The sequence below is a fragment of the Dicentrarchus labrax genome, unplaced genomic scaffold (assembly GCF_905237075.1).
Source record: "Dicentrarchus labrax unplaced genomic scaffold, dlabrax2021, whole genome shotgun sequence".
In the NCBI taxonomy this organism is placed as follows: domain Eukaryota; kingdom Metazoa; phylum Chordata; class Actinopteri; family Moronidae; genus Dicentrarchus; species Dicentrarchus labrax.
Window position 1 is genome coordinate 458,313 of NW_026136730.1, and position 9,188 is coordinate 467,500.

Genomic DNA, 9,188 nt, shown 5'->3' on the forward strand with positions numbered 1-9,188 from the left:
ATTGACTTTTATAACCAAACCAGTAAAACAGGACCTTGAACTCAGTATCTATATATTATATGAACAGTGTTTGATTTCCAGAGCTGCACACACATCTCAGTTTTTAGATTTAATAAAATAAGAAACTTAAATGACAGACTGGAGAGAAATCTGTGGCGTTTCCCTTTAATAATGTTTTAAATAATGTTAAATGAAGACAAATTGTTACAGCAAAGAATAAAACAACAGAAACACACAAAGATTTCATTCCAAACCCACTGAATATTTTAATTTAAAACAATAAGAAATGAGCAGTAAAACATGAAAAATACTGACATTGGCCTTTACATGAGCTACTCTGACGTCAATTTTTGTTTTTCACCACCTGTATTTTTATATCCGACAACTATGGAGACTGTTAACACTTCATATTCATACTGGGATCATCATTCTGCAGCTGTGTAGTCAACATGTAACACTGTGGAGGGCTGAGAGGTTAACAGGGAGAAGAAAACACTGAATGTGTCAAACAAGACACCTATTAAGTCTGTTTGATTGTTACAAATAATAAATATACATAAATACAGACAGAATTGTATAAAAAGTTCCCTAAACAGGAAATAATCTGCTCAAACATTCATCCCAATCTCTGGTTTTACACAAACTTCCTGCAGTTACTGAGTTCACTGTTTGTGTTCAATGTACAGTTTTTAATATAATATGAAATATACATTAAATATGTCACTGAGTCAGATAAAGATTTCATGCAGACTGAATCCTTCATGGTGGAGAGGGGTTCCTCCTGGTCCACACTTCCCTTCCCAATAGTTCCAGTTTGGATCCACGACTGCAGTGTTTCTGAACCGTTAACTTTACCTCCGCTTACTGTCTCATCATCACATCTTAGGTTGGAACTAATCACGGACGTATGCGTGCGCTACATGCATGAACGAGACTACGTAGCAGGTTGAATCACATTCATTAGACATGTTGTATTTTGATAGTATTATATATTTAAGTTATTTTATTCCAGAGAAAACGAACCACTAACTCATGCTCCACCGGTGGTACTCGTACCGTAGTTTGAGCACTTCAGAGAGTTAATGAGATGAATGCACCACTCACACATCTGAAGTTATCACAGCATGAAGACTGGAAGCAGCGAGCCTCTTCCGGTCTACAGGGAGGACAGGCTGCCTCTGAAGCTCACTAGTTACCATGCAGCATCTTGTTTGTTTAATCTGTACGTGGTGGGTTTCGGGGGTTCGGTGCAGGATCTCCGCTGGTTGTGTCCAACAAATAGATTGGAATATGAGCCCCTGTAAAACAAACCTGAGCCTGAATTCACTTCCATCCCGTCGCTGTAGTTCTCTCCAAGCTCCAACACAGATTCAAGGCTCACAACCTCCTCCTTCCTCACCTCCTCTTCATTTACCAGCTTCCTCTTCTGCCCCGTGTCTCGTTGGCCTGGACGGTTTAGACATCGCAGGTAGAGGAGCTCTGGCGTTCACTCCGACCACAGGATGAGTTAGTTACTGGCTTTCTGTCCGCAGACACTGTGAACAGGTAGCTCTCCTCCTCCTCTTCAGGATTTGAATACTCAATGACATAAACACCGTCTTCCTCTTCCTCCTCCTCGTAGTACTCTGCAGCGTCGTCTTTAACCTGCTCCTCTGCAATGTGTGTGTCACCTATTCTCACCACAGTTATCTGGTCCATCCAGAGCTGCAGTGGTTAAAAAACAGTGAGTAAACTATAAACTTCAGTCACCCATATAAGAGACCAGATATATGAGACCAGATATAAGAGACCAGATATAAGAGACCAGATATATGAGACCAGATATAAGAGACCAGATATATGAGACCAGATATATGAGACCAGATATAAGAGACCAGATATATGAGACCAGATATATGAGACCAGATATAAGAGACCAGATATATGAGACCAGATATAAGAGACCAGATATATGAGACCAGATATAAGAGACCAGATATATGAGACCAGATATAAGAGACCAGATATATGAGACCAGATATAAGAGACCAGATATATGAGACCAGATATATGAGACCAGATATATGAGACCAGATATAAGAGACCAGATATATGAGACCAGATATATGAGACCAGATATAAGAGACCAGATATATGAGACCAGATATAAGAGACCAGATATATGAGACCAGATATAAGAGACTTTAACCACTGAAATCAAATCATATACCCAATAAATATATCATTTTATTATCATCATCAACCATTTTGTGAGATTTCATATTAACAATCATCTGTCCACCTCAGCTCCCCTGCTGTGTGGAGTCCCTCAGGGCTCCGTCCTTGGACCTATCCTCTTCTCACTGTACATGCTTCCTCTGGGTCATTTGTTCAGGCGCTTTCATGATGTGTCATATCACTGTTATGCCGATGATACACAGATCTACTTCTCAGCTAAAACCCAAAAACCTGAATCAAATGTCCTACCTAATTACTTTGCCACTGCAGCTACGCTAAGAATCTAGGTATCATCTCTGACCAGTATCTGACTTTTGAGCATCGTGTTGCTAAGCTCGTCCAGTTCGGTTTTCTTCAGCTTTAAAATATCTCAAAAATCGAGATGTTTCTTGTCTTCTATAAATCTTGAACTACACTTCTTTTTTCTCTCATCCAGATGATTGTAATTTCCTCTACTCGTGTCTCAGTCATGCTGCTCTCGATTGTTTACAGTTGGCTCAAAATGAAGCTACCAGGTTATAAACTGGGCCCACATTAACCCCGTTCTCACATCAATCCGCTGGCTTCCTGTAAAATTCAGAATAAAGACCTTATTGATTACATAGAAGCCACTTCTTGACCCTTGACCCCAGTTACATTCCTGATCAGCTTGTTCCACTTCTCTCTCAGAGAATTAAAACTGTGATCTGAGTTCTTTCGTCTATCACCATGCCAAGTATTGCAGCATCATATCACCAGACTCTTGCCAGCACACAGGCCTACCTGAGAGCAGTGGGATGCAGTAACAGTATGCAGGTTACATTATCAAGGTGTAACCAGAGTACACCGCCTATATGGAGACCAACCTCTGCTTTCTGTCGTGCTCTGCGCCGTGCCATGGCTGCTTTGTTTGAGAGTCTGCGACGTTCTGCAGCCTCTGGGGTTTCTCGTGCTCTCCGCCGTGCCTTGGCTCGTCTGTGCGAGGCTCGACGGCGTTCTGCATCCTCTGGCGTTTGCTGCACTCTGTGGCGTGCCTTGGCAAGTTTGTTCACGTGTCGGCGATGTTCTGCAGCCTCTGGTGTTTCTCGGGCTCTGTGCCTCGCCATGGCCTCCTTGTTAAAGTCTCTGCGACGCTTTGCAGCTTCTGGCGTCTCGTTTGCTATTTGTTGGCGTTTCCTTTGTCTATCGAGGGCCTGACGGAGCTCGGTTTGTTGTGGCGTCTCGGTCATGCGAGCTATTCTCTTTCTCTCTGCGTCCTCTTTCCTTCGCTTCTTGAGGTTTGATTTGTGGCGACGCATTGTGACAGGGAAGGAAGAGTCAGTTCATGACACAGAGGTTGACCTCGAGGCATTAAGGTGAATCTGTTGAGAGAGAGAGAGAGAGCAGCTCCTCAGTACGTCTCCAAATCTGTAAATGACATTGAGATTAATGGTGTTACAGGTCAGAAAATGCAACAGGAGACAGATGTTTTAACAGCAAATACAGAAGATACATTAATATAATATTTAAAATAAAAGACCTACCTGTAGAAAGGAGCCTGGCCTGCACTGCGATAGACCTCCTCCCTATAAAAACACAGGAGAACAAAAAACAAACAAACACTTTTTTTTGTATAGTTTAGTATAAAATAGTTTATTATAGGATAGTTTAATATAAAATAGTTTAATATAGGATAGTTTAATATAAAATAGTTTATTATAGGATAGTTTAATATAAAATAGTTTATTATAGAATAGTTTAATATAAAATAGTTTATTATAGGATAGTTTAATATAAAATAGTTTATTATAGGATAGTTTAATATAAAATAGTTTATTATAGGATAGTTTAATATAAAATAGTTTATTATAGGATAGTTTAATATAAAATAGTTTATTATAGAATAGTTTAATATAAAATAGTTTATTATAGGATAGTTTAATATAAAATAGTTTATTCTAGGATAGTTTAATATAAAATAGTTTATTATAGAATAGTTTAATATAAAATAGTTTATTATAGGATAGTTTAATATAAAATAGTTTATTATAGGACAGTTTAATATAAAATAGTTTATTATAGAATAGTTTAATATAAAATAGTTTATTATAGAATAGTTTAATATAAAATAGTTTATTATAGAATAGTTTAATATAAAATAGTTTATTATAGGATAGTTTAATATAAAATAGTTTATTATAGGATAGTTTAATATAAAATAGTTTAATATAGAATAGTTTAATATAAAATAGTTTATTATAGGATAGTTTAGAGTGAATGTTCTTAAATGTACACAAATAGTTTAATAAATGTTTAATAAGTGTTTTTGTGTATTATAGTCTCAGTCTCCTCTAACTGTATGAACCTAACAAGGAAACAATCAACAGACGATGAATCTTCTATAATAATAATCCTTTTTCACAGCAGCCACTGTGACATGTAATAGTAGGGTAAACCCAGGTTTAACCAGTGATACTAATGAAAGTGTAGCCGAGCCTTTCCAGTGAGCCACCCTGCACAGTAACAGCAGTAACAGCAGTAACACCTGGGTTTACCCTACTTCATGTCCCGACGGCTGCTGTGAAAAAGGTCTGGTTAAACATTGTTATTTGATTAGTTAAATTATTTGCTGTAACACTAAAATAAACCCCCTACCTACCTCCAGGAGGAGCTCACTCAGTTGTCCCTCCAGGCTCCCGTACTATTAAAACAGCGGCGAAGACAACAAACAACCACAGTTATTGATCTGTTATTGATCCTGACTTTAGTGGATCATTGATATATTTGTCATCAATCGATTCCCCCCCCCCCCAACAATGTCAGTTTATAATATTTAAAAGATAAAATACCAACAATCCTCCATTCCCACGCGCATAAGACCCGCCCTCCGCTACCTCTGATTGGCTAGTGTTCGTTGCCTCCGATGATTTGATTGGTCAGGTGAGAGTTAGGGTTAGCCAATCAGAGGTGCCACTCTGAAGCAGTTCCTGGTCTCTGGCGGCCCCTACCGTCCGAGTTTCAAAATAAAAGTCAATTAAAAAAATGGTGTGTGCTTTTATTTTTCATACTCAGACTGCAGTATTATTTTCACTTGTAATAAGAGTATTTATACATTATATTACCTATTTTTTCTACTTTTCTCACACTTGAAATGAAATTGGATTAATTAAATTAAATTGAATCTACTTTTTTTTGTAGTTTGGGTGAAGTGGATCTTTAATTACTTTTAATTCGTTTTTTAATACAGAGTTCAGTATTCAGGTCTTTAGTGGTTTTACCTTCTGCAGTGGATCTCATCAATAACTCCCTGTACCTGTGTGTGCCTCCTCTCACCTGAAGACAATCAGCAAGCACAAAAACCCCAAGAAACTCTGCATCTGTTAACCTTCATACAGTAAATGTTTATGTGAAAGACTGAAACTGCTTCTTATTCCTTAAATATGAAGATTCAGTAACATTTTCAGTGCAGCACTAATACTTGTAACAGAGTATTTTTACAGTGTGGTATGCTTGCAGGTTTCACAGTGAGAAAAGTACAAGAAACAAAATCAGTGGTGATTCCCTTTAATGTCAGAAAATTAAAGAAGTCACAAGGATGTTGCCAACAAATGTTACAGCAAAGAATAAAAAAACATATATTCACTTTAAAATGTTTAATACAAACAGACTGTTGCAGTTCATCTCAGTGTTTGTGCACCAAAACGCAGTCGATATTTTAACGATTTCAGCCCCTTTAATACTCGTTTCATCCTCTAAAAGCAGAATATTTATGATTCATGTTTTATTCTTATTGTTGAATTAAAAAAAAAACTTGATTGCAAAACAAACCAGCTCAATATAATAAAATAACATATAAATAATTTACAGTATTCAGATCATCAGTGGGTTTTTTAATCCATATTTTGGGCTAAAACAGGTTCCATGATTATCATTTATGATGCTAATTTCAGTGATAAACATAATCAATGAGGGAGAGAGACTGAAGTCCACAGGCGCTACCTCAGTGGTTTTAAATCTGAGGTTAAGGGCCCCGATTAATGGGGTCCAAATTTAAATAAGATTGATTTAAGGGATAAAAAAGAAGAAACAAAAAACTACTTTGATGTAATTTTAGTGTTTTTCTTGTGAAACACTGAATACTTATTTCACTGCTTATAACCACATTAATACACTGTATAAATAATGTAAATAAACTGGGTTGTTGGAACATTTATTTTCACTTTCATGAATTCATCTGTTAGTTTTTTGGTTAAAAAACAAAGAAAAAAGTTTTATTTTCAAACTTTTTGTGCTGTTACGTCATAAAAGACTTTAAAGATTATAAAAATATCTTTAATGTAGTTTAATTTAGTTTATTAAGGATTATTTAATGTTTGTGTGAGTACATTTTCTACATCAGGATCACATTTTATTTTGTTTAGTAGCTGTTCTGGAGCTTTCGATCTGTAGATGGATTTCACCCAGTTGTCATTGAAGGTCAACTTTAGATTTCTCTGTGCACTTTGACTTCCTCAGGACGACTGAACAAACTCCGGCTGCTGAAGAAAAACAAACTCCAGAAGTTTCAACACTTTTAATCTCAAGAACGTACTTTAGAGTTTCTGTTAAAAAGCCTGTTTTTCCTGTGTAATTAGGACATTTAAATGCATGCAGTCTTTATTTCAGAGGGAAACAGCAACCTGGATCATACTGTGTTAATACTCGTTCTATCCATTCACTACCAATCACATGTATATTATTTTACTTCCTTCAAGGCAAAAATGTGTTTCAGTTCATTTCTATGAAATCAGCTGCCAGAAACGTTTTTTGTTAGTGGTAATAATTGTTTTTATTCTTACATTTAAAGTGGTGTCGTTGTGTGCAGACTAATTCAGAATCCTTTCAGGTTTTTAGTGAACAAATTGCTGATAAAAAGCTTCATTTCCTTTAAAAAAACCAACTCCAGATGACTGTGAGGTCTCATTTGTCAGAGCTTCTCACAGGACCATGAATGCACCACAGCAGCAGCTCTTTCAGCTACGTTACTGTTAAAAGGTTATATGTGAGATTTAAAACATTAATATAGCAGCAAACAACTATCTGCTGAGGAGAGCCACTGAAAATACTGTTTATCTGTTGGATTTATTCAGTGGAAAGACTAATAGAGACGGTTTTGGTGAGTTTTAAGTGTGTAAAATGACAGAGGTCAGAGTAGTGCCCATAGTTCTGGTCTGAGATATCCAGTGCGTAATTTAATGCCAAATGAATTGTGTGTATATATAAAATCATCTTATCATTTCACTTTGACAAAAAAGTGAGATAAACAAGAATTCGCTGTGATTGATTTCCCACCTTTTTATCAACCTGGAAACCTGCTTTGATGTCAGCTGTAAAGCAAAGAACACGATTTGAAGTAAAACATGAAATAATACTGGCGTTGCTCCTTTACATGAGTTACTTTAGCGTCTATTGTTTGTTTGTTACAACCTGCTTTTGGAGGCTGATCCCACTCGGAGAGCTGTGGACAGGTTTGAACTCTGAGGATGAAAACGGATTCACTTTCTTCTGCTGTAACTGGAATAACTGCTGAGTAATACAGAATATACAGTATGTACACACACATGCACCGACTCAGACACTAATGAAGAACAAACAGCATCAACACTGTGGAGGGCTGAGGGGTTGACTGATACACAACCTGGGTCTTATTTCTATTACAGCTCGTTTTATCTCATTATAAACTGAATATCTTTGGGTTTTCAGACATCACAGGACACTTTAACAGGCATTTCTCTCTATTTTCTGACATTTCAATGATGAATAAACCAGATAAAATAAGTGTCAGTAACAGCACCATTGTTTTTGAGATTATTTCTATCAGTTATAAGACTTTACTGAAGAGATTAAAGATAAATGTTCACAGCAGTGCTCCGTAATATTTCATGTTTGATACTTTAACTTCACTTTTCAGACTAGTTGTTGAAGCTCTTTGGTCAAACCGACCACAAACTCCCTGCGTCCAACATCTCTTAAAAGGAATAACTCAACATTTTGAGTTGTTTTTACACAGTTATTATATGGATTAAACAAACAAGACATATTGTGACAATTAGTGAGCTTTAATCCAGCATACTGCTAAAGAACTGCCTGTCAGATGGTACTCTGTGTCCTGGGCCGCTCTGAAGGCCCGTCTACTCCACTGATGTCCTGTAAGTACACAAGAAACACACTGATTTCCATTTGCTTCACTGTAACTGATGATATGTTTGCGCTCTTTAACCTGCCAAAACCAGCCTCAGCACTAGTGTACTGAACTACTACAGAACCAGGAGCCACAATTTCCCCAGACTCCCTTAAAAAAATGTCAAATGAATCCTTTAAATGAAGCTGGTGAAAATAAATTAACACATCCAACGATGGCCAAACGTACAAAAACAAGACCCAGGTTGTGAAAAAATGTCATTTTCCTTTAATTCCCAACTGAGGCCACAACTGGATTTACTCTACACGCGACACTGATGGAGGCTGAAGACTCGACCACATCGTACGAACAGCTTGAGTGGGTCGACCACAAGAAAGGTTTCCTTAATGTGATACCTGTCAATAAAAACCCAAACAACTGTGTCTAAAGTTCAGTTCAGTCGTAGATGCATAAGCGTGGGACAGAGAGGTCACTGAGCCGCAGCCGCTTTAACTCCAAACACTCAGAGACGTGTCAGAAGTCGGAGTCGTCTGTGGCGGAGTTATCAGCGACGGCGGAGACTCCCGACGTCTGCTGGAGGTTTTCACCAGACTCCTGCTTCTTCTTCTTCTTCTTGTCGTGGTTTTTGATGTGAATGCTCAGACCCCTCTCGGTCATCTCGTAGATCTGACACCTGGCGCAGTAGTAGGGCGACACGCCGACGTGCCTGAACTGATCGGCCAGGTACGACGCCAGCGATTTGAAGCCTTTGTTGCAGACGTCGCAGCGAGGGATGACGCCCGGATGCTCCTTCTCCAGGTGTCTCTTCAGACCCCACCTCGGCCCGCTGAAC

The 9,188-nt window shown here is 37.9% G+C and overlaps 2 protein-coding genes across 4 annotated transcripts in view; both read right to left on the reverse strand.

Moving 5' to 3' along the window:
- Positions 1-258: 258 nt before the first annotated feature.
- LOC127359524 (uncharacterized protein C05D11.13-like) lies at positions 259-5,062 on the reverse strand. Of its 3 annotated transcripts, XM_051393452.1 has the most exons (5): positions 5,025-5,047; positions 4,835-4,876; positions 3,720-3,761; positions 3,063-3,603; positions 259-1,704 (listed from the first exon to the last, which is right to left on the reverse strand). In XM_051393452.1, exons 4-5 carry the CDS (start codon positions 3,492-3,494, stop codon positions 1,456-1,458), a joined length of 681 nt encoding a protein of 226 aa, XP_051249412.1. In that variant the 5' UTR covers positions 3,495-3,603; positions 3,720-3,761; positions 4,835-4,876; positions 5,025-5,047; the 3' UTR covers positions 259-1,455. The 3 variants fall into 3 exon arrangements, with proteins under 3 accessions (XP_051249412.1, XP_051249413.1, XP_051249411.1); XM_051393453.1 differs by having other exon boundaries at positions 3,063-3,557; positions 4,835-5,062; XM_051393451.1 differs by having other exon boundaries at positions 4,835-5,062.
- A 661-nt stretch (positions 5,063-5,723) lies between these two features.
- LOC127359517 (zinc finger and BTB domain-containing protein 11-like) overlaps positions 5,724-9,188 on the reverse strand; it is a 5,360-nt gene continuing 1,895 nt past the window's right edge. Inside the window, exon 2 of the mRNA XM_051393430.1 lies at positions 5,724-9,188. This exon is cut by the window's right edge and continues 821 nt beyond it. Coding sequence (XP_051249390.1) covers positions 8,870-9,188 — 319 coding nt within the window. The 3' untranslated portion in view covers positions 5,724-8,869.

Bases quoted from the DNA above. Each gene is read 5' to 3' on its own strand.
- LOC127359524 (XM_051393453.1), bottom strand. From the start codon at position 3,494: ATGCGTCGCCACAAATCAAACCTCAAGAAGCGAAGGAAAGAGGACGCA. The intron at 1,705-3,062 runs GTTGGTCTCCAT...TAACCACTGCAG, and splicing joins GAGCACGACAGAAAGCAGAG to CTCTGGATGGACCAGATAAC.